At 48.2% G+C, this 24,937-nt stretch overlaps 1 protein-coding gene across 9 annotated transcripts in view; it reads left to right on the top strand.

Annotated features, from left to right (window-relative positions):
- ANKRD13A (ankyrin repeat domain 13A) overlaps positions 1-24,670 on the top strand; it is a 35,439-nt gene extending 10,769 nt beyond the window's left edge. For 7 of the 9 annotated variants that reach the window (XM_053363816.1, XM_053363817.1, XM_053363815.1 and 4 more), the window contains 11 exons: positions 293-439; positions 3,714-3,909; positions 4,699-4,765; positions 6,087-6,168; positions 7,703-7,764; positions 17,923-18,053; positions 18,968-19,125; positions 19,318-19,431; positions 21,701-21,852; positions 22,843-22,910; positions 24,284-24,670. In XM_053363816.1, the coding sequence (XP_053219791.1) occupies positions 293-439; positions 3,714-3,909; positions 4,699-4,765; positions 6,087-6,168; positions 7,703-7,764; positions 17,923-18,053; positions 18,968-19,125; positions 19,318-19,431; positions 21,701-21,852; positions 22,843-22,910; positions 24,284-24,473 (1,367 nt within the window). In that variant the 3' untranslated portion in view covers positions 24,474-24,670. Of the gene's footprint in view, positions 1-292; positions 440-3,713; positions 3,910-4,698; positions 4,766-6,086; positions 6,169-7,702; positions 7,765-17,922; positions 18,054-18,967; positions 19,126-19,317; positions 19,432-21,088; positions 21,425-21,700; positions 21,853-22,842; positions 22,911-24,283 lie in introns of those variants that run through there. The other 2 variants (XM_053363820.1, XM_053363824.1) reach the window with 2 other exon arrangements.
- Positions 24,671-24,937: the final 267 nt, after the last annotated feature.

Here is a 24,937-nt window from a genome sequence, read left to right as displayed (position 1 = left end):
AAAATGCAGATTTATTGTTTGGAATTGGATGCTGTAAGACAGCTAGCTACTGGGTTACGCGTATAGTGATAAATTTTGACATGCAGCAGCTCGTCATGATGTTCCTGAAGCCTTGCTCTCCCAGTGCTGGGCTGCAGGTGGGATTCCTGGGACTCTCCAGGAGGCCAGTCCTGGAAGCAGAAGGCCAGACTCTGTGGGCCACGGGTTTGACCTCACAGGGGACCTTGGGCATTGGTGTCTTCTTTTGCAAAAGGTACTTTTCTTTTCTCTCCCTTTCTCCAACTACCAACAGTTCCGCTGGTTTCCAGAGTTTGCCCCAGCGATGTTTGCCGCATCTGGAAGAGCGGTGCAAAGCTGCGAGTTGACATCACACTGCTGGGATTTGAGAACATGAGCTGGGAACGAGGGAAGCGCAGTCTGATCTTCAGGGGGGAAGAAGGTAGGCAGAGAGGGCGACAGGGCTTGCAGGCTGGGGTTGCAGGGCCCTGGAGGGCAAGAGGTGGGGCATTTCCATCAGTCAGAGGCACGACCAACAGTGAACCCAGCAGTCTGTTGGAGGCAGAAAGTAAGGCTGCAATCCTAATAACCCCACTGAGTTCAATAGGGCTTACTCCTGAGTAAACATAGTTAGGATTGTGCTGTGAGTTGTGCAGGAAGACAGTCTCTCTGTAGTGGGGCAGGTAGAGGTGGAGTACATGGCCTCCGTGATAATGTTTGGGTTTTTCCCCCAAAGGCTAAGAGTGCAACATGCATTTCTGGATTGACACCCAGGTGATGCCTCTTGCTCAGTAAAGCAAAAAGGCCTAACTGAAAACCTTTGTTTGTTTACAAAGCCCAGGAAATGGTGTTTTCATTCCACTTGAAGAAGGGCTCTGCAAAATTCAGAAACTTGCAGAGCCCTTCACCTACCTGAGTTGGCTCCATTAATGTCACCTGACCACATTAGGCCTTTACTATCCTTTGGGCACCCATTGTTGGCTATCACTGTCCTTGGTTATTGTTATTGGTCTACAGAGGAGTAAGCAGAATGTGCCTTGCAATGCTTCAGCTTCCCCAAGCTGTTGGGTTAAACAGTTCATAATGTTTTTTATTTATTCATTTATTTGTTGCATTTATATGCCACCTTTTCCTCCAAGGAGCTCAAGGTGGTGTACATGGTTCTCCCCTTCCTCATTTAGTCCCCACAACAACCCTGTAAGGTAGATTAGTCTGAGAGGCAAGGAATGGCCCAAGTTCATGTAGAGAGCTTCATGGCTGAGTGGGAATTTGAACCCTGGCTTGTCCCAGGGCCTAGTCAGACACTCTAACCTCCATCCCACACTGGCTCTCTGCCAAAAAAAAGACACACTCAAAGTGATGCACAGTAATATTATTTTGTTGAAAAAATAATAATCCAAAAGTATAAAGGAAAACATCAACCTTATACCATTTTATTTTTTTTATTTTTTTTATAAATATTTATTGAAATTTTCAAAAAATAAAGAAAAAACAAAAAAACACAATTAAAAACACATAAAATTTACATTTCTTACTGTCAATGACCAATTTCCTTGACTTCCCCACACCTCCCCTTCTTGTATTCCAGTTCCAATTTTTAGCTCAGCAAGATCTTGTCCCCAAACTTTACCTTATTTTCTCTAATTCATTTTAGTTAACCAATTTTAACTTATAAACCTCAATCTTTATACATCATTACTTATTCTTAAAAATCTTTTTCTAAGGTCGGCCCCAATTCCCTTCCCCGAATTCCCCATTTTTATGTTAGTGGCAAAACAAAATTAAATGAAACAGAATATAATTGTACACCCTTTGGATTCCCAAAACCCCACCACCCCCTTTCCCGGTTTCGAACCCCAACCAAAGTCCATCAGTCCATCTGCAGTCAGCCTGGCGACCTCACGTCCGAGGCTCTTAATTCTCTCTCAATTCCTCTCTGCCGGTTTTTTTGATAGTCCTTTATATTGAACACCCAATCTCGAAGAAGCTCTGTCCCAGTAAGGTCCATGTTTCTTCCAGCCAGGCCTCCATATTTAAAAGTGGAGCCAAAATCTTGTTTCTTACTTCTCTTAAGTCCAAATGTCCCAAAAGCTCCAGTTTCCACTTTAGCCAGGTTTGTATTCCATAGGTCTTCAGATCTCCACATAGGGAGATCTCTCCATTCTCCATTCTTCAATTCGAACCAGATTTTCATCATCCCGATCTTATTTTCCTTTATATCCATCTTAACCGGCCTCTGGCTCTCCTCAATCATCTGTGGCATTATAGCTCCTCCTTCTTTTTCCTTCAAATCATCATGTTCCTCTTTCATCACATTCTCAGATTTCTCAAATTTCTTTTCTTGTTCAGCTGCAAAGCCTTGAGTCAAGTCCCTCCCAGGCTCAGTAACTTTATTTACTGTTCCATTCAGTATTGTAACATTTGTAGCCAAAACATCACTCTGTTCCTGCAACTTTCCCAAGAGAAAAAAAGTCCTCTCCAATTCAGCCAGTGTTTTTCCACTTACAGCCATTTTTGTAATGTCCTAAACCCCCTCTAGAGGGATTCTAGTTTCTTAGTATCTTCCAATTCCAACCCAAAAGTCAAGTTAGCCTTTTCTTCTTTATTTTTAACAATTTGTTGCCAAATTGTAAGGAATATAACCAGCAAAGACAACAGAAACAAAGTTCTCCTTTTTTCCCAACTTTGACAGCTAGTTTGACAGCTGTCAAAGTCTTTATGTCTCTTCCGCAGGCTCTCCCTCCGATCGCTCCCGGGTCTTGGGGGAGGGGTGAATTCCGTTCTCAATGTTAGCTCTTATCCTCCAGCACAATCACTTATATTGCCAAAACGTGGAGTTAATTGATTTTATCCACAAAAAAGAAAGGTATTCTCTCAACCTTAGTTGTAAAATCCTTGCTTTAAGATGTTTACAAGGCGGGTAGGCGGACTTCCTCTTTACACCTTACCCGGTCGTGCCTAATTCCCAAAAAAATTTCCCTTTTAAGTCCAATTTCCGTATTACTCACGGGTTGTTACTTTTAGTCCAAATGTTCAGAGAAAGAAGTCAGCGCTCTCCGTCCATGGCATGCGGCTTCACTCAGTAGGGGAAGCAGTCGACTCACAGCACCGCACCGCTCTCCGTCCCCCATTCTGAAGCCTTTAGAAAGGCTCCTTCACGGGTCGGGGGGGCGCAAATGGTGCCCGCCGAGTCACCAGGTCCACAGGCTTCAGCGCCTGTGGTTTCTGAGGGTCCCCGCGTCGCCGCCGCGGCAGGACCCGACCCCTACTAAGCGTATTCCCTCCGGAGCTCGGAGGGAATCCGCCATTAGGCGATGGCGCTAACCCGGAAGTCCCAACCTTATACCATTTTAAACCCAGCAATCAGTTTAAAAACCAGGTGCTGCCTTCACACTTGGGAGTAGCTGCTCTTCCCCCAATGGATATCAATCCTGATATCCCCACAAGGTGAGTGAGTGAGCAGGCCATGCCTTGTCCCTAAAAGCTCGTCAGGTGGGCGAGGGAACTCACCGGAACTTCTCTGTCTCTTTCGTCCAGTTTTCAACTTTTTGCTCTGCACCTGAACTCTGTCTGTTGTGACTCCTGAGCCCTCTGTCTGTTGCTGAGCCTGTCATGTTACTTCCCCAAATAAAGATCACTCTCTTACTCCCAAGTAAGGGCCTTTGTGTGCATGTGCTGGCCAGGAGCCCAGAGAAGCATCTTCCTCCTCTCTCCAGATACTGGGAACTGGGCAGAGCTGATCGAGGTGAACCACGATGAGAAGGTGGTTGCCACAGAGCGCTTTGAGATCACCCAGCAAATCAAGCGCCTGACCTTAGACTCCATGACCCCGAAGACCAAGGAGGTGGAGAGGCGGCTCACCTCTCCCATCATCAGCACTTCCCTGGACACAAGGAACATTGCCTTTGAAAGGTGAGGAGGAGGAGGCCAGAGCTCCCAGGCTCTCCTTTGCCCTTTGGGAGGGAGGACAAGGCTCAAGTTTGGGTCTCCAGCAGCTGTTCCCCAAGCAGCCTTGCCCAGCCTGGTGCCCTCCAGACATTTTGAACTGCAATGGCACCCCCATAAGTAAGGCTGCTTGGTTGGCTACCCCTGCCCTAGATCTCACATAGCCCCAGTTTCAGAGTCTGGCACAGGGAGAGGAGGCATCCAGAGCTCCCCAACCCCTGTCTCTCCCCATATCCAAAGCCTCTGAGGAGGTGGAGGAAGCCTTCCCCTCTTCTCTCTCTCTCTCTCTCTCTCTCTCTCTCTCTCATCCTTATAAGAAACTATGCCAAGGCCACCATGGAGTGGTAAAGGGCTCCCCTAGGTGCACGGGGGGGCTGGTGGGAGTTTGAGTCCCTTCCTGGTTCTTTCCTTAAAGAGGTGGGTAGTGAATGTATGTATGTATGTATGTATTTATTTATATCTATCTATCTATCATCTATCTATCTATCTATCTATCTATCTATCATCTATCTATCTATCTTTCACATTTATATGCTGCTTTTTCTCCCAAGGTGCTCAAGTCCATGGTTCTCCTCCATGTACATGCTACCTCCATGTACATCATGCAACACCTCCACCTGGCACCCTCTTGGCTAGTTAACACTAACAGAGTCAGTTCTTGAGTTACAAACCCAATGGTCCTTGCTGTTGCACTTCCAACAGCCAGTTTGTAAAGGCAGAAGCACAGATTCTTTGATAGCTTCCTGTCTCTTGCAGAAATACATCCGGCTTCTGGGTCTGGAGAACTGAGAAGAGTGAATTGGTGAGCGATTATGATGCAAAGGTCAGTTGTTGCTCTTGTACTGATGTCCCTTTTCCCTGACAGCTAGGAGCCTTGCTCAGCATTTTAAGATTTCTCCAGGCGTTGCCCACAAATCTCCCCCTTCCACAGAGCTTTAATTTGCAGCCATGAGGACTTGACACCTGGTGAAAAGTGCATGCAACCTGAAAACCTTTGCTTCTGATTCGGAAGAGTGGCATGAATGAGGTTCACAAGGCCTCAGATGGTCTGGGAAAAGCAAACACCAAATAATGGGCTTCATTGTCTCACAGTGTAAGCATGTACAGCTATCTGACAAAAACATGGATTGGCAATGTGCTCATGACAAGCAAAAGACAGGGTGAAATGAGCCTCGGGAACTCTCTGGGACCAGTTTCAGTGGCTTTAAGAAGAAATGTCCATTGGCAGCTTTAGGCAACATTCCAGAGAAATGCAGCCTCCATGTCAAGAGGCTCTAAATAGATTGGGCAAGTTCACAAAGGAGAAGGCTATCAATGATGTTCATTTGGAGGCAGTAAATGCTTCTGAATGCCAGTTGCTGGAAGCCACAGGAGGGGAGGGGGCTCATGGCTTGCGTCCTGCACTGTGGGCTTCCCCTTGAGGCGCCTGGTTGACCACTGTGAGAACAGGAGGCTGCACTGGGTGGGCCCCGGTTGGCCTGACCCAGCAGGGCTGTTATGCTCTTAGGTGGTTTTGATGATGGGATGTCTCTGAGAGGCATCAAGTGTTCCTCTTACACTATGAAGTTCTGCTTGAGAACTTAATGAGAGGTGTTTTGGCCTGCTGCTTTCAAAGGACGCAGTGGGCCTTTGGTACGGCTGTGGAGGTTATTATGCAATTTTCCTTTCTTTTCCTACCAGAATTACAGACACTCCAAATGACACAGGCTAGCTGTACCCTCCAAAGAGCTTACTGTGCATATTATATATTGAGATGTTGTTGTTATTATTAAAATTTCTATACTGTGGATCACAGGGCAGTTTACAAAAATGCATCCCATAGTAGCAAACAAAAACAGTACTCCCCCTCAGAGTTTAAACGGCCACAGATAGTTTAATAAGCCAAAGGCGATAGGGAAGAGGAATGCTTTACGTAAGGAAGGCGCCAGGTGAGCCTCCCTGGGGAGACCCTTCCACAAGAGGAGCCCTAGTGAGATGCTTTAGCTGGCCAACAGATGGTGCTTTGGCACCTTTGTGTTGGGAATTGGGGTAGGCTGAGGATGGGTTGGGACCCTCCTTGTCAGTTACCCCATAGCCACTTCTATGGGGGCTTCTAGAACTAGCTGGGCTCTCTACATCTCTCCCTCCTCCTCGTTTCCCTCAAGGTCTATACGGCCAACAACGTGAATGTTGTGACCAAGATCAGAACAGAGCACTTGACAGAAGAAGAGAAGAGGAGATACAAAGGTAATTTGGTCCTGTGGGAGGAGAGGGCCGAGGTTGATCACCCTCCTGCAGGCAAGGCATCTTTGGTTCTGAGCCCAGACATTAGGACCCAATTCCTTGGTGACGGCTTGGCCAAAATTCAGTCCCCTGCAAAATGAAATGTGTTCACAGGCATGCTGCTGCTGCTCTATAATTCAGGAGGCTGGGAGGGCTGTGGGAAGAGCAGCTGGTCTATTTTGGGGCTCTGTTTTAAGCAGGGCCTGCTGCTGTTTCATACAGCTTTGGGGTGAGCTGGAAGTCAGAACAGTGTGGGTATCCTTTAAGGATATCTGGAGTTGTAAACGGTTTAGAAAAGGGCCACCCAAATGATCAAGAGGATGGAGCAATTCCCCTGTGAGGAAAGACTGCAGTATTTGGGACTTCTTAGCTTAGAGAAAAGGCGAGTCAAGAGTTTATAAAAGTATGCATGGCATGCAGAAAGTGGATAGAGAAATTTATTTCTACCTGTCTCCTAACACTAGAACTCGGGGACGTCAATGATTCAGGATGGAAGATTCAGGACAGAGAAAAGAAAGTCCTCCTTCACACAGTGCATAGTTAAACTGTGGAACTCGCTCCCACAGGAGGCAGCGATTGTCACCTTGGATAGCTGTAAAAGATGATGGAGGAGGAGAGGGCTAATGAGGGCTACCAGCCACGATGGCTGTCTCAGCCTCCACAGTCGGAGGCCGCAATGCTTCTCCATAGCAGTTGCTGGAAATCACAAGAGGGGAGAAGGCTCTTGTGCTCGAATCCTAGTGGCTGGTTTCCCACAGGCATCTGGTTGGCCCCTGTGAGAACAGGACGCCTGTCTAGGGGAGCCACTGGCCAGATCAAGCAGGCTCTTTGTATTTTCTTATGTTCTTACCAGCCTCGCACAAGTGGTGGAGGCAATCTGTTGCTGGCTGTTTTGCAGAATTGCAACTGCCAATTTTGCCCCTTACTTCCTGACATTTTATTTTGGATCCTTTAAGGCAGGCTTTGCCAACCTAGAGCCCTCCAGTTGTTTGGGGCTACAGCTTCCACCAACCCCAGTTGGCATGGCTGTCAATAATAATCCAAAAAGCGTGGAGGGCACCAGGTTGACAATGACTGCGTTAAGACCCACTTTGCACCCAAGATTTCTGAGCTGCCAGCGCTGCCACAAGAAGTGGCTCTTCAGCTCAAGTCATGTGTTAAAGTGACAGAATCATGTGTTACAGCGTCCATGTATGTTAGATTCCATCACAAACCAGTTTACTGTGCATATTTAAGGCAGAGGGAGAATCATTTTCCCATGATCCTTGCACACTGGAAAGGATGTGAGATTCCTTTCCATTTTCCAGTCCTGCCCTCCAGGAGTAGATCCAGGAGATCCAATGGGGGCGTCTCCAGCTCTTGCATTGGGGCTGTGGGGAGAGTCCCTTTTGAAAGGCCAGCCTTGTTCACGCTTCCCAGTGGGAAGGTTTTAGCATGACATGGGGGGCTGACAGAGATAACACTGCAGTTGTGCTTCCTCCCCCGCCCTTTCCTCCAGCTGACAGAAACCCCTTTGAATCCTTTTTGGGAACCATCGAGCATGAGTACGGAGCACAACAGGTGAGCAAAATGCATTGTCTTTTTTCCCATTTTTATGGTTTTAAGTCTTTTACTGGAAAACTGCTAACAGTACAATTGAAAACACATAAAGAAAGACAAAGGAAAATGAATAAAAGTAAGGGAGCAAAGTAGGGTTCATGCTGCAAATTTAATACAAAACAAATTTCTTATGAGAGAATTTTATATTTCATGATGTCGTCCAAGAGAAGAGGTTTGTGCATCTGGGTTTGAAACATGAGGGGAAGTCCCTCTAGGCAGCCTAGAAGTGTTCTGGATCCTCTACCCCTCTGGAACCATGAAGTGTTATTTTTTCTGCAACAGCCAAGGAACTCCTGTTTTTATACTGCAGAGATAGGAGCAAAATGTATTTTGAGACTGATCTCTTCAGCAAAAGAGGACTCCTCCTCTATTATTTACTCACTGTCCCACATTTCAACCTCCTGGTTCCTCAACTGGCTAGCATTAAAAAATGCAAGAATAAAACAGCAAGGGACTTCCGGCGAGGCAGCATGGCGGCTGCCACAGCAGAAAAGAGCTCCTGAAGCCAGCCAGAGTAAAAGGCTCTGTCTGGCCGATTCCCGGGCTCCCAGGACTTCTGCTGCCAACACTGCCAACGGAGAGGAATCGGGGGTGCCCGGGGCGTCCTTCAAAGGAGCCAACACACACCCCCCCACGACCTTGATTGAGCCGGAAAGGCACCCGACCACCCCCCCCAACAGCCGAGAGGAGCTCCAAATCCAGGAAGACAGTGGAGCTAACGCAGAGAGGGAGAAAAAGAAAAGGGGGAAAGAAGAAGAAAAAGAAAGAAAAAGGAGCCCTAACTTTACTTTATCGCTGCTGCCCCCATCTCTGCCGACAAAGAAGAGGGGAGGTAGGTGAGCACGGGAAGGCAAAAGAGGCTCCGAAAAAACACGTGGCTGAGCCGACCGGAGCCTACCCCTCCATGCAAAGCCGCATGACAAAGGATGACAAAGGAGATCGCAGAAAGGAAGAAACTACCCCCTTCTTTTCTCCTTTTTTTTTTTTAAAAATATCCTTTTTTTAAACCCCTTCCTACCCCTCTCCCTTTCCCCCTTTTTTTAAAAAAGAAAATCTTTTTTATTCCCCCCCCCCCATATACCTACTTTTATCATTTTTCTTTTTAAAAGAGGGGCCACTGCTGCTGCAGCCACCCTTTATTTGAATCTTTATTTTTATTTCTATCTTTTCTACACACTATTTAAAGACACACTTCTCCACACACACACACCCTCAATTTAAACCTCATTTTATTTTCACTTCAAAGTCCCCCCTTAAGAATTAAAATGGCAGTACCCAGAAAACAGCCCTGAACCATCACACGCCATTTCCTGTGACTGCCACTTCGCCCCAGACTTTCCACTCTCTTTTACCTATCCTGTTTTACCTATACTTTACTCATTTTTTAAAAAAATAAAAAGCTCTATCTATCTATCTATCTATCTATCTATCTATCTATCTATCTATATCTATCTATCCAAAGACAACCCCCCCTTTTTTTACCTTTAATTCTCATTTTTATCTTTTACCTGTACATTTTTAATTACTTTTTTACAAACAAAAAATAATAACAATAATTAGGGGGAAATATTATTATTTTTTGTATTTTTTATTTTTTTAAAAAAACCACACATTTTTTCCCCCTCTCTCTTTTTAAGCCCTTTCTTTTCTATTTGTTGGCTTGTTCTTGAGGGGGGAATCTTTCGCCGCCAGCTACGACCACCACTCTCTTTTAAAACAAAAATTTCCTCTATATCACTGCTATTGTTATTGATACTATCCCCCTCAACTCCCCCCTTTTATTTTTCTCTCCCTTTTTGCTCTCCCCTCTCTCTCTTCACCCCTCCTCATTTTTTCCCTTTATCCCACCTTTCATTTTCCACCCCCAATTTTGTTTTCTATCCCCTTTATTTTTTAAAATCAACCCCCCCTTTTTAGCCTGTCCGTCAGTTTGTTTTTGAGAGGGGAGCCCTTTCCCCCCACCCCCTCTTTTAAAATAAGACTTTCCCCCATACCATTGCAGCAGCTCACCCTCCCTCCCTCCTCCCCTCTCCCCCTCTCTTTTCTTCTCCTTCCCTCTCCCACCCTTCCCCCTCCTCCTCTCCTTTTCTCTCCCTCCTCCCTCTCTCCATCGCCCCCTTCCCCTAAAGGAAACACATACACACATTCATATCACCCTATCATAAATTGCCCCCCTCATACTATAGCTAAAACTACTGCTGCAAACTAATACCGCTGATATTACTGTACTATCTCCCCTCTCTCTTTCAACTCTCTTTTTGTCTCTCTCTCTCTCCTCTCTTTTACTCCAATCTCCCCTCCCCCCCGCCTCCCCCCTTCTTCTTTCTTTCTTCTTCTTCTTCCCTTTTCTCCCTCCACCTTTTACATATAGCCTATTTGTCTGTCTCTGTTTCTAAGCACACTCCCAACCCCAATTTCCACCTTAACTGGACCCCAGTACCCCTTTGGGGTATATACAACCCCCTTCTAAACACATATTTCCCCTGGCCCCACCCCTCTAATCTCTTGCATCTCTACCTGCTAACCCCCCTCCCTTTATATGAACTGTCTGTCCGTTAGTCTACCCATCTCTGCTTACCTACCCTCCCCCCCCAGCCTCGGTGGCATCGCTGAGGCAACTACAGAAAACCCAAGAGAAGTTCTTAAAACACAGGCTAGAAGTGACACAAATGACCACCTAATCCAAACGCTCTGTAAAAGCCACCAGCCAAAGCCTGATCAGCTCAGCAACCCAACAATACTCAGGAATCACCACTGCCACAACTCCTAACCACCACACGCCCTACCCCAAGTGGACGCCAAGCCAACCTCAAACCAGGGAGACTGAGATGACACCAACCAGGGAGATGGCAAACAATGCTAAGATGGTAACTCCCCTTCAAGATGATGACCACCCAATAACGAAACGAGATCTGAGGGAAATGGAAGCAAGATTAGAAGCATGATTAGAAGAAACACTGAAGGCCACAATGGCTCCCATGCAGGTACTAATCAACAATCTAACCTCCAAAGTGGAAGCTCTAGAGAACAAAAACCAAATGCAAGAAAGAATAATAGAGCAATACCGGGAGGAGAACGCACGTGTGAACAAGAAACTGGACGAACTGGTAAACCAAATGGAAGCAGAACACAGAGAGATGAAAATTAAGCAAGCCGACCTTGAAGACCGCAATAGACGTTGTAACATCCGCTTCCGCAACTTTCCTGAAAAAACAGAGGAGAAAAGCCCAGCAGACCTAATTATACGCTGGCTGAAAAACACAATCCCAAGCCTGAAACTTGAGGCAGCTGACTTGGAGAGGGCTCACAGAGCCCTAAAACCTATGCCAAAACCCAGCGCCCCCCCAAGAGACATCATTGTATGCTTCACACGCTACAAAAAGAAGAGATATGGCACCACCTCAGAAACTCAAGCAACCTTCGATATGGAGAAACCCCCATTCTGGCCCTACAGGACCTATCTCAGGATACCCTAAACCGGAGGAAAAGCCTGCGCCCATGCACCCAGCGTCTCCAACAAGCAGGGATCAAATACCGATGGGGCTTCCCCTTCCGCCTCATTGTAACAACCAATACAACACAACACATGGCTACCAACATACCTGAGGCCCTGCAACTACTAAAGAACCTTGAACTCGACCTCCCACCGGAATGACAACCGACAAACCCACCAAGTGACAGCCCCAACCACGAGGAAACAACAGCAAACAACTGAACGACGGTACAGAAGAAAAAGAAACAACAGAAGCGGCACAACAACGCAAACCAATACAGGCAAGCATCATGCTCAGAACCGTCCCGCCGGCCATACGACACAAGAAACCAGACCAAGATTAACCAAACCAATTCATCGCAGATGGACAACCCTACAACAACAACAACAACAACCCCAACTGAATGAAGCAACCAGGGAAAAACCACAAACTGAAGGACTGGTGATTTCCCCCCCTCCCCCTCTCTCCCCCCCAAAACATAGATTTAGTTAACACCATCAACATCCCCCCCAGCCCCGCACCCCCACAGAAATCCCCACCCCAACACCAGTCCAGACGACCTCAACCACATTCCCCATCACCCACACCTTCAACATCCTCATACTCCATACTAAGGAAAAACAACTCCAACCTTAATAACACAACCCACAATCAGGCTAAAATCTGATACCCAACCAGCACTATGGTGGCACCAGAGCGTACCAGCACCCACATCCCCACCCCAACACACCAACAATGTTGCTCATAACATTGGCAACATTGCTTACGAACCTTATACCTGACAGCGACGTTACAAAGTCACTTCACACTGTCTCGCTGATCACCCCCTATCGCAGACAACAGGGGGGATGGCCTGTCCTTGAACATGGCCTTCCACACCAGCTGAGACCTAGGACCAACCGGCTAAATGCCAGATGGCCCAAAATACCCCAAACAAACACCTATATGACTACATATAGGAAACTCCCTACACCTTACCCCCTACTCTTTAACCCAAATCTCACTCTAATCCCACTAGCCCCCCACCCACCACACCCTAGGTCAGCGCAACCCCACTGGTTCTTTAAACAACACGAAGAGAGAGACACAAGACAACCCGAACGGGTTGGCAGGGAATCGCCCCACATAAGCGAGATGGCTAACCTAAAAGCAATCACATTAAATGTGAGGGGGCTGGGAAACCCCATCAAAAGAAAACGCATCACCTCATACATAAACACCATGAAACCACACATCACCTTCCTACAAGAAATACACAACCCACTCAAAGGCAGCAAACTCCTGAGCGACCCCCGCTTCAGTCAACAGTGGGTCGCACAAGGCTCAGGGAAAGCTCGTGGTGTAGCCATAATACTCAGTAGAGACCTGAACTTCACTGCCACAACAGTCCTCAAGGACAAAAAAGGCAGGTTCATTTTCGCTAAAGGGACACTAGATGGCAAAATCAAACTGACAATCGGCTCCATATATGCCCCAAACACGAAAAAATTAGAATTCTTCCAGAAGACACTAAACAAATTCCTCTCATTCTCTGAAGGGGAAGCAATCCTAGGAGGGGACCTCAATCTAAATATGAAAGGTTTATCCCTGAAAGATACCCACCCCACAACCCCATGGGCAACCTTCCTCCAAAGGAAACCCCCAACAACTAGGAACTCTTACAAGTTACTAAAAATGCTAAAAAACAGGGGTCTCTACGACATTTGGGGTGAGCAAAACCCGGGAGACATCAGCCATACATTCCAGTCGGGACGCCATGATACAGTGTCCAGACTGGACAGCATTCTACTCACACAGGGTCTGATCCCCTCAGTAGAATCAACAAACATAGGTAACATTAAAATCACATATCACGCCCCAGTAGAAGTCATCGTTAAAATAGGAGAAGGAACACAAACCACCCCATCATGGTCCTTCAGTCCCATCCTAACTACAAACAAACAAATTAGAGAGAGTCTCACAAAAACCCTCCAAAACTACTTCAAGGAAAACGATGTAGACAATATAACAACCCCCCTCCTATGGGACGCAATGAAAGCGGTCACCAGAGGAGCTTGCATAAAAGAGAAAACATTCCTTAAAAAACAAACCTCCTCAAAAATTAGCAAAATAGAACAAGACATCACAGCCCTCTCATCACGCTACAAACAAACAGGATCTAAAAAACTCCTCAAACTTATAGAACCAAAACGGAGAGAACTAGACTCCCTAGAAATTAACAAAACAATGATCAACATTCTATACTCTAAACAACGTTTCTACGAATATGGAGGGAAAAACTCCAGATTACTAGCAAATAGATGTAGGAAAAAAGCACTCAAAACAAGAATACACTGCATCACCAAAAAAGACGGCAACATAACATTCTCCCCCGAAGAAATAACCTCAGAATTTGCAGAATTCTACTCCAACCTATACACCTCCCATAACCCACCAGAGAAGGAAATCAGAACATTTCTAGCAGGACTGACCATGCCTACCCTAACTAATGAAGAACAGGAATTCATGGACAGCCCTATCACCCCAGAGGAAATAGATGCGGTCCTCAAAAACCTGAAACCACACAAAGCCCCAGGCCCAGACGGCTTCACAGCAGAATTCTATAGGAAATTCAAAGAATCCTTGATGCCCTACATGACCCGCCTATTCAACGACATCATAAAAGGGGGCCCCATCCCCAAAACCTGGACCCACTCCAAAATAGTCTCCATCCCAAAACCACTAAAAGATAGCCTCAAAGTAGAATCATACCGCCCAATCTCATTAATAAACCAAGACTACAAGATATTCACATCAATCTTGGCCAACCGCCTAAAAATCTTCCTACACAAGTTAATAGCCCCAGACCAGACTGGCTTTGTCCCTGGCCGCAATATAACAGACCCCATCAGGAAACTACTGAACCTGATCGAACACAGCAAGGCAACTAAACTCCCATTGACAATTATGTCCCTAGACATCCTCAAAGCCTTTGATTGCTTGGAGTGGAAATACATATTAGCAGTACTAACTAACATGAAATTTGGCCCCAACTTCCTACAAATCCTCAAACAAATATACTCCCAAGCCTCAGCAAAATGCAGAACTAACAATATGGATTCTAATACTATAGCTATCCAAAGAGGCACGAAACAAGGATGCCCACTGTCTCCCTTCTTATTTATCCTGGCTCTGGAACCCTTAGCAATCCGCATCCGAGCAGCCACAGACATCAAGGGAGTGGAAATAAAAGGCAGAACCTATAAATTAGGGCTCTTTGCAGATGACCTAATGGTCACAACACCAGACCCCATAAGCACAGCAACCTCCCTAATCAGAGAACTCAACACATTTGCAATGGTGTCGGGCCTACAGGTAAATTTTACAAAGTCAGAAGCTATGTGCTTCAACACCCCTCCTCACACCCAAAAAGAACTCACGAAGGTCACCAAAATAAAACTTTGCCACACCAAGTTCAGATACCTAGGGGTACAAATAACCAGAAACCTCAATAAATTGTACCTCCACAACTACAAGCCCCTGTGGCGACAAATTAACAAAGACCTAAAGAGATGGAATAACATGAATTTCACTCTCTCAGACAAAATAGCCATGATCAAAATGATCACAGTCCCAAAACTAACCTACCTATTCCAAACCCTCTCAACCTGGATCCCCTCAACCCAACTTCGCAGTTGGCAGAGAAAACTACACTCTTTCATCTTCTCACATAAAAAACCAAGAATAAGCCCCATATACCTGCACCTCCCAACCTCAGAAGGAGGATGGGGAATCCCCAACATAGAAGCATATTACAATGCCAACCAAATACGCCATATAATCCCATATATACTAGAAGATGAGACAAAACAATGGGTACACCTAGAGAGGGACACAATTGAAAACACCTGCACCACAACATACCCACTCCTCCCAAACAAACTAAAGAAAATTCCCACAACACTTAACAGGTACACACAGACCATGCTCAAAGCATGGAAAACACGAATAGGCAAACTATCCCCAACCCCATCCCCACTAATCCCCCTGGCGTACCACCCATTATTCCACCATGCAGCACAAAACCTCCAGATAAAAACCTGGCGAACCAAAGGCTTATATCGCCTAATAGAGTTTTATAAAAATAACAAACCCTTGTCAACACAAGAAATACAAGACAAACTAGAAGACACCCAAATGACCTGGTTAACACAACACCAACTACATGCCCTCTTAAACAACCCAACAGTAAAATCAGCAGCAACTAGGCCCCTGACAACCTTCGAAAACCTCCTCCTAACAACAAAGGGAAACGGTAAAGGGACGGTATCCGCAATATACAAAATACTACTCCAAAACCCCGCAAATCCCCTAGACGCAATCAAAAAACAATGGGAGAATGACATAGGCTATGAGATTAACCCCACTCAATGGACCAGAATGTGGTCTAAACCCCCCTTTAAATCCATATCAACGAAAAGAAAAGAACTCACACTGAAACTCACCTACAGGTGGTACCTAACACCAAGGAAACTAGCACTAATACACCCAGGAACCTCACCAAAATGCTGGAGAGGGTGCACCTCCACAGGCACATACCTCCACATGTGGTGGGAGTGTCCCAAAATTCAACTATTCTGGACAACAGCCATACAAGAAATATGTAAAATGACTAAGCAAGTAATAGACATCACCCCAGAATTGCCCCTACTAAACATCTTCCAAGACAACAATGCCCATTTACACCACAAAGAACTCATAACCCACCTGCTCTCAGCAGCCAGAAACACCATAACCAGACACTGGAGAGACCTGTCAGGAGTAAGCATGCACCAATGGTACCAAATAGTATGGGAAACAGCCCTACTAGAAAAATTAACTAATAAACTGAAACTGACACGGGGACAAACAGAAGAAGACGCCTTCACCCCGGTATGGCTCCCCTTTATCACATACACAGCCCAACAGGACAATGACAATAATCCACCAACAGCATACAAATCAATATGGCTAACCTGATCCAAAACACACACCCACCTCACTCACACACGAAAACAAAGATCACCACAGCCAATCACAAGCAAACAATCACACCCTAGGCCAACCCCAACCTCTCTCACCACCAAAGGAACACAAGTGAACAACACAAGCAACGCTGACACCAAACTCTACATACATTAAACATAATAGAAACACCGCCACCCGACCCCACCCCCATCCATCTTCCCTCTCTCCACCCCCCTTTCTTTTTTCTTTCTTTTTTCTTCTCCCCCTAATGCCTCAACAAATGAAACGGATTTGTAAAAATGTTACATGGAAGAAGAAGAAAAAAATACGAGGCACTACACTTCTGTAAAACAAGAAAATCCTTAATAAAAAATATTTTTAAAAAAGAATAAAACAGCACAGTATGTTGCTGATTTAAAAATAAATACCGTATTTTTTGCTCTATAAGACTTACTTTTTCCCTCCTAAAAAGTAAAGGGAAATGTGTGTGCGTCTTATGGAGTGAATGCAGGCTGCACAGCTATCCCAGAAGCCAGAACAGCAAGAGGGATTACTGCTTTCACTGTGCAGCGATCCCTCTTGCTGTTCTGGCTTCTGAGATTCAGAATATTTTTTTTTCTTGTTTTCCTCCTCCAAAAACTAGGTGCGTCTTGTGGTCTGGTGCGTCTTATAGAGCGAAAAATACGGTAATAAACATGGACTTAAAAGCAGGAGTTGGCCTGAGCTCCTTCCCAGCAGCTTGTGTTATTTTCTCACGGTTAGACCAGGGGTGGAGAAAGGGATTCGAGCAACTTTGATAGGTGGGCAGGACCACCTGTATGTCAATCAGCTGATGTCATAATGACATTATTATGTAATTACGTTAGGTGGTTAATGCCTGCCAAACTTCAAAGGAGAAGCCTCATTTGAAGATGGGCTCCCTGTAATGCTGATCAGCTGAGAGGCCTGCCCTGCACTTGGAAGCTGGGGGCTTTGCATTGGAAGACCCCTTTTGGGCCAGCCATGTAGGGCGGAAGGCAGAAGCCTGACAGGCCTCATTTGGCCTCAGGGCTGGAGGTGCCCCACGCCTTACTAATCGGAGCAAGCAAGGGGACCGACCAAGATGTTCTGCCTTCAACTCCTCAAAATATAAATTTGTGTAAATGTAAAGCAAATAAATGTTGGAAGTCCTCTGGTGAAAGGCCAGCACTTTATTTCATTTATATTCCACCTTTCTCCCATGGTGCTAAAGGTGGTGCACATAGTTCTTCTCATTTTCTCCTCACAACAACCCTGTGAGGTAGGTGAAGCTGAGGGTGAGTGACCGGTCTGAAGATTTGAACCCTGGTCTCCCAGGTCCTAGTCTAACACGGTCCACTGCACCCCCATTGGCTGTCTTCCTTCAGATACCTTCATGTTTCCCTGTGCCGATCCTGCCCTCTGTTTTTGCCTGATGAGCCAACTCAGTTTGAGGCCAAATCCCCCTCTCTCCCTCTGAGCAGCTGACCTGCTGAGTTGGGAAGCCTTGGCCCACTGCGACTGATCTCCTGGGCTTCTGTTTTGGGGACACCATTGGCTTTTGAGGCAACCTGGACAGATAGCCAAGAGTTTCTGCCAAGCCTTGCTGGTCACCCACCTTGTGCTCTTCTCTTTCCCCCAGGACCTCACGACAGAATACGCCACAACCAACAACCCTACAGCCATCACTCCTGAGGAATATTTCAACCCTCAGTTTGACCTGAAAGACAGAGATATCGGGAGACCCAAAGAAGTGACCATCCGGACTCAGAAGTAAAGCTACTACTCTGTTGAATGTCCTGTTATCTTTGATTCAGTTTCCCCTCCCTTTCTCTTGCGCCCCAGCTTGCAAATCCTGCACTCTGTTTCTCTCTGGAGGAACAGATGCTCCCTGCAGAAGTCAGGCCCACTCCCTGCTGGACCATGAGTTGCTGCTGGAGCAGCCTCGCAGCACTTGATTTGAGCCTGCGCTGAGCCCCATTCAGTGAGAGAGCCCTTCACAGCATGGTCCCCAGGAACCTGGGAGTCAGAGAAGTCTTCCAGGATAACTCAAGCCACAGCACCTTTTATTTTAGAAATCCTCCACCAACTGCAGCTGGGGGGCCTCCATTAGAAGCCCAACATCTCCCCAAAATCTTGCTTGCTTTGTGTAAGGATGTCATTTCCCCCGGTGCAGAAGCATTAGCGATGCTTGCTTTTGTCAAGGCTTGAGTCAAGAGACAATATTCACTTGGTCCATGTTTTAAGTCACTGGCTTGGCATTCCCCCCCTCTTTGAGATGAGCTTAAGAATGATATTGTCTCTTGGTGGCCCGGCAACTCGAGGCCTATTGGCATCGTGGTGTCTGAGATGCTCCCCGACAATAAGGGGTGCCCATCGATGGTCTGCACTTCCAGAGGGAGCTCCAAACTCTGCATGGCCAACCCCAACCTCTCCACCAAGTCCAAGTCTGTGGGTGCTCCAGAATCTATGAGGGCGTGCACTGATTCTCTGCGCCCATCTGGGAGCTGTAGTACGACACGGCCTGCGCATCTTGAGCGAGCTGACTTCTCACCCTCCCACTCTGCTAGCTCCTTATCAACATTGCATTCTGTGTCAGAGAGAGGGGGAGGTGGACTGCTTACTGTCTCATGCTGTATTTCTCTACTTGGGGGCAGATGTGTTTATGACACTTTCATCTCTGGTAGGTTTAAAGCCAACTTGTGGATGTCCGAACAGTTTCCCCTCTCCCTTGTGGAGCAGGTCACCCCCATTGTGGACTTGATGGCCAGAACCAGTGCACATTTTGCTCAACTCAAAGACTTCATCACCTTGGACTTTCCTCCTGGATTTCCAGTTAAAATCGGTATGACCCTTTTTGTGCTGGCGGTTCCCTCTTCCTGCCCCCCACCTGCCACCATGTTCAAGACATCAACCCCCTCCCCTCTTGAATGGTGCTTCTTGTCTTGGGGCACCTTCAAAGCAAACTGTGGTGATGAGGATAACTGGTGACCTTGCTCTACCTCTCCTGTCCCTCTTCCCTTCCCCCAAACTGCAGAGATCCCATTGTTCCACATCCTCAATGCTCGCATTACTTTTGGGAATGTGAACGGTTGCAGCACAGCAGAAGAGGCGTCTCCCCAGGCTTCAGATGGGGCACAGCAGCCATCTGGTGAGAGAGCTGCTCCAGGGTTTGAGGGAGGAACTCAAGTAAGAGGAACCCTTTGGTTTCCAGATTGGGATATTCCTCTGGGAGACTCTGTGGCATTCAGATTTAAGTGGACAAAATGTGTGGACCTCTTTGCTCCTGGTTGCGCCTTCACACAGGCTGAATTACCATATTTTTCGCACTATAGGACGCACTTTTCCCCCTCCAAAAATGAAGGGGAAATGTGTGTGCGTCCTATGGTGCGAATGCAGGCTTTCGCTGAAGCCTGGAGAGCGAGAGGGGTCGGTGCGCACCGACCCCTCTCGCTCTCCAGGCTTCAGGAGAGCCTCACCGCCAGCCCCACAAGCTCGGGGGACAGCGGGGAGGCGGAACGCCGCCATCCCGCTGTCCCCCGACTTGGTTAGAAGGCTGGCGGGGGGAGAAGCCTGCTCCTCCCCGTCGCCAGCCCCGCAAACTCGGGAGACAGCGGGAGAGGCGCAGCGCGCCCTTCCTGCTATCCCCCGACTTGGCTAGAAGGCTGGCGGGGGGGGGGGAGAAGCCTGCTCCTCCCCGTCGCCAGCCCCGCAAACTCGGGAGACAGCGGGAGAGGCGCAGCGCGCCCTTCCTGCTGTCCCCCGACTTGGTTAGAAGGCTGGCGGGGGGAGAAGCCTGCTCCTCCCCGTCGCCAGCCCCGCAAACTCGGGAGACAGCGGGAGAGGCGCAGCGCGCCCTTCCTGCTGTCCCCCGACTTGGCTAGAAGGCTGGCGGGGGGGAGAAGCCTGCTCCTCCCCGTCGCCAGCCCCACAAACTCGGGAGACAGCGGGAGAGGCGCAGCACGCCCTTCCCACTGTCCCCCGACTTGGCTAGAAGGCTGGCGGGGGGGAGAAGCCTGCTCCTCCCCGTCGCCAGCCCCGCAAACCTGGGAGACAGCGGGAGAGGCGCAGCGCGCCATCCCGCTGTCTCCCGACATGGTTTGGAGGCTGGCGGAGGGCTTCCTCTTCCCCCAGCCCCGCAAGCTCCCAGGGCGATGCCAAAGCTGCGCGCAGCTTCGGCATGGCTCTGGGTCCCGTTCTGGGGGAGGGGGAAGCTCGGGCTTCCCCGCCCCAGCCCCCCGCCTGGGGGGGGAAAATAAATTTTTTCCCCTTTATTTCCCCCCCCAAATCTAGGTGCGTCCTATGGACCGGTGCGTCCTATAGTGCGAAAAATACGGTGTACAAGATATCTCCTTCATTTTTATATATTTAAAACCCACTTTTCACCTGAGATCATCTCCCAAAGCATTGCGCAGCAGAGGGATAGACAGTGCCATCTTCCCCAATGTGTGGTCCTCTAGGTGTTTATGGATCCCTTATTATGTTCGCTGCACAACAAATTAAAATGCTCAACGCAATAACGCATCCTTCACAAACTGGTTGCAAACTCCACCTTCCATCAGCCCCAGCCAATATGGCCAGCAGTCAGAGATGGCAAGAGTCCAGCAACATCTGGAGAGCCACCATGTTGTGGAAGTCTCTCCTATTTTCTTATTTCTCATGGGGTGTACCACTGGATAGACCAGTTCAGTGACCCTATTATTTGATTCTGCACTACTGTTAAATAGAGCAGTGGACATTGTATGCTCACCTGGTTGCCATGATAGAGGTGAAAAGATGTTCCCTGCTTTCCCTATTTTTCGTTCAAGATATGTCCAGAGCCCTGGAGCTTTGCATACTGATGGTGCCGTGCTCCCAAACTCCTAATGGCCATTCCCAGGAGCTTCATATAGATACTGGATAGCATTGGATACCAAATAGTGCCCCTTGGAGTTGAAGAGCACTCCTCCAGTGTTTCTGCACCTTCTGTAGTCGTCCACTCCCCTTGATATCCATGCCACAGAAGCTATCTAGGAAGATGCCGCAGTCAGCGGTATTGAAGGTCGCTGAGAGATCAAGGAACGGTCCCTCTCCTGACACGGGCCATCCACCAGGGCGACCAAGGCTGATTCCATCCAGGGTTGGAGGAGGAGCAAAGACTGTGGCGTGTTAGTCCGTATCCTTTTAATGGGGGACACCCAGGACTGACCCTGGGGCATCCTTTGTGCCAAGCAGGTGCTCCGCCTGAGCTGTGGGCCCATCGTCAGCATCTTCACCCTTGGGCTAAACCATTTTTCACCCTAAGAGAGAATTACATCCTTAAGCCAGCAAGCCAAATGAAATAATACTGCTACACCTCTGCTTTCTGCTTTGTGGGCTTTCTGCCAATCCCTGGTGTTAATGCTTGGTGTCCTTTTCCCCCCCACACATGGCTACTCCAGCCTCTGCCTTTGTGGTCGACCAGTCCGTCTTTGAGATCCCTAAATCCTATCACATTCAGGACGATGGCAGGAATGTCCGGGTGCAGGATGAAGACAACGAGATCATGCAGTTTGCTATCCAGCAGAGCCTGATGGAGTCTGGCCAGAACAGAGTGAGCCCCTCTTGCTCAAGGATCTTTTCCCATTCCCTTACTTCACACCCCTGGCCAACTTCTCATGAGCTTGGACGGCCTTGCTGAGCTTTGCCCCTGCTCTTTTCTCACGCTGCAGAAGGGGCCACCTGAGGAGGCGGAGTTGGGACAGCAGCATAATGGGAGAATTCTTGTGTGAAATAATCAGAGCACAGGAAAGGCCAGGGGATCTGGCAAATGGGGTCTTCAGACGATGCATGTGAACCATGTTCCCCAACCTCCAAGGAAGGAGAGTCCACCACTTTCTGAGGGAAATGCAACAATGCATGTCAAAAAGAATTCAAGAAGCTGCTTTATACTGAGACCACTGGTCTCTCCTGGAGATGGAGAACCTGTGGCCCTCTGGATGTTGCAGGACCACCACTCCCATTGGCCATGCTAGCGGTGGATGATGGGACCTGGCATTCAACAGTTTCTGGTGGGCCACAGGTTCCTCATCACTGGCCTACACTGACTGGCAGCAGCTCTGGTTTCAGTCAGGTCTCCTTCCCCAGCCCTGTCTGCGATGTCAGGGATAAAACCCAGAACCCTCTGCATGTCAAATATGTGCTCTGCCACTGAGCTGAGGGCAGTATTAGATCTCCATTTTAGGAGAGATCCACCAAGCTCCTTCATGTGTTTGCTTTTTGGTAACCCTGGAGACTTTAAAAAACCCACAGCAAAACCACTGAGGCTTTCATGTTTAGTGTTGCTACTTTTAAGGATTGTTTGGCTTCTGAATTAACATGCTAGTTTAATGCTAGTGTTTTACTATTATCACATCTTGCCGTGTTTAGTTTTTTAGATTGGTTTGTTCTGAGTTTTTGTAAGTCATTTTAATGCATCCAATAGAAAAGTGGGTTAGAAAAGATATCAATGGTATTAAACCCCCAGCACCAGCCACTTCTGCATGATGTGTGAGTGTGCGTCTCAAATTGTCACTGGTATTAACTGCTCTGGTGTCTTTCTCAGGAGGCTTTGGGACCAGACTTGAATGGGGCTGTCTCTTACTCACAGGACCTCAACCTTCAGTATCAAAGGTAATGTTCCTTCTTGCTAAACATGAGGAGTTACTCACCACCAGGTGCTAGGAAGCTGAGCCCCATCCAGGGTTTACTGTAGAGCAGGGAGGAGGAACCAGAGGAATCTGTTATTAAACTCCAGCTCCCATCATCCCTGACCACATCGTCCTGACTGGATCTGATGGGAGTTGGATTCCCAGCAACAGCTGGAGAGCTCCAGGTGTTCCCCAGCCCTGGCTTGGAGCATCTGTTGCTAGTGACAGGGAGTATCTCACGCTCCCTTGCCTGGCCTTCCCATGCAGGAGCTCCCATCTACCAGGGGTTTCTGGTGGGAGAGGGATGGAATATGTGGAAAGTGCAGGAGTAGAGCAGGGCTGCTAAGTGCTTTTCATCAACTCTGCTGCAGCTGCTCATAGCAGGGGTGGGTGGCCCTTTCCAAGTTGGGGACCACATTCCCTTGTGGGAAGGTGATCAGAGGCCACATATCAACAACCCTGAGTGGACCCAAAGCAAGAAGTGTGTGGGACAGTCCTGGTTCATTCATCCACCCATTCTCTCTCTCTCATTCACCATCTGCTCATCATTCTCCCCCTTTCCAGGCCTCGGAGGGACCACGTAAAAGGAGGGGGCATTACAGTCTTAGTTCAGGCTGAGCCTGTCGTCACTCCTTTTCTGTGTAGCTTCTGCAGCATCTTCTGCCTTTTCTGTTTGTGGGTGGGAGACTTTTATGAGCATCCGAAGCGCCTGCTGGATCTAGCCAAGGGGGACCCATCTAGTCCAGCACCCTGTCCTCAGTGTGGCCAACCAGATGCCTGCGCGAAACCAGCAAGCAGGACCTGAACCAAAGAGCAGGGCACCTCTCCCTCTTGTGGCTTCCAGCAAGTGGTGTTCAGAAGTGTAGCTGCCTCACCTCCAGCCGTGGTGGCAGAGCAGAGCCATCCTGGCTAGTGGCGGCCGATAGCCTTCTCCTTCATGCATTGGTCTAACCCTCGTTTAAAGCCATCCTGGCCTCCTTTCCTTCCATGAAAATTGAGTATGTGAGAGTGAGAAACACAAAAGTCGCCCACAAAGGGCGGTGGGGAGGATGAATATACATCCTAAGCACCTGCGCATCATTCGGCTGGTCCAGTTAAGTTCCCTGCAAACACTGACCTGGGAGGGGGTGTGGAGGCATAGCAGCTTCCTGGCAAGACCCAGGCATTTCCTTGCTGTGGCTCTAGCTCTCACAGCTGTTCCAGCAGGTCCTTGATGCCTCTGCTCGGGAGCGTTGCTCTCCATGCATTGGGGGGAGGGGGGGCTTTGCCCCAGAAAAGCAGGGAGTGTTAGGAAAGCAGGCTCTGTGTTAGGCAGCTGGTTAAGTGTTTCACTCCATCTCTCTTCCTCTCCCCCAGGGCTTTGCAGGAAAGCTTCTTGGCTACTCCAGCCTCCGCCTCTCTCCAGGAATCTTCCAGTTTCGATCGGGACCTGCGCCTGGCTATGGAGCTTTCCGTTCGTGAGCAGCAGGACCTGGAGCGGCGGCGGCAGGAGGAGGAGGAGGCAGAGTTGCAGCAAGCTCTCCATCGCTCCCTCCTTGACAAATAGGCAGGCAGGCGGAGCTCCCGCAACCCTCTCTCTCTGTCTCTCAAAGCAAAAGGAAGAGCCTAATCCTTTCTCAGTGCTGAGAAGCACATGGGCTCAGCTGCCCAGGGCTGGCTGCACCTTGCGCCAGGCTACAAATGTCCTTTGTGGGGACAATTTGCAGCAGATCTACAGGAGCCGTCCCACCTCTCAAGCTTCATTCTCCTGAACTCTGAACTCTGTGCTCTGAACTTTGGACTTAAAAGACGAACTCCTTGGGCTGCCTTCAACTTTTTTCTGAAAAGGGGGGCACTTTGGCTAGTGTCCAGCACTGCAGGGAACTTGCCCTGTTTGAGGAAGGTTTGTGTGAGCATCATCTCATTGCCGGTCAAAGACGCAGCAAGTCCTCCAGGTTGTCTTTGAATCCAGCGAACAGCAGCCACTGTCTGTTGGGGACAGTGCCATGAGCATCCTTACCTTAACCTGGC

This window comes from Podarcis raffonei, chromosome 13 (assembly GCF_027172205.1).
Source record: "Podarcis raffonei isolate rPodRaf1 chromosome 13, rPodRaf1.pri, whole genome shotgun sequence".
NCBI lineage: Eukaryota > Metazoa > Chordata > Lepidosauria > Squamata > Lacertidae > Podarcis > Podarcis raffonei.
The sequence above is the reverse complement of the archived record's forward strand: the minus strand, read 5'-3'. Positions and strand labels throughout refer to the sequence as shown.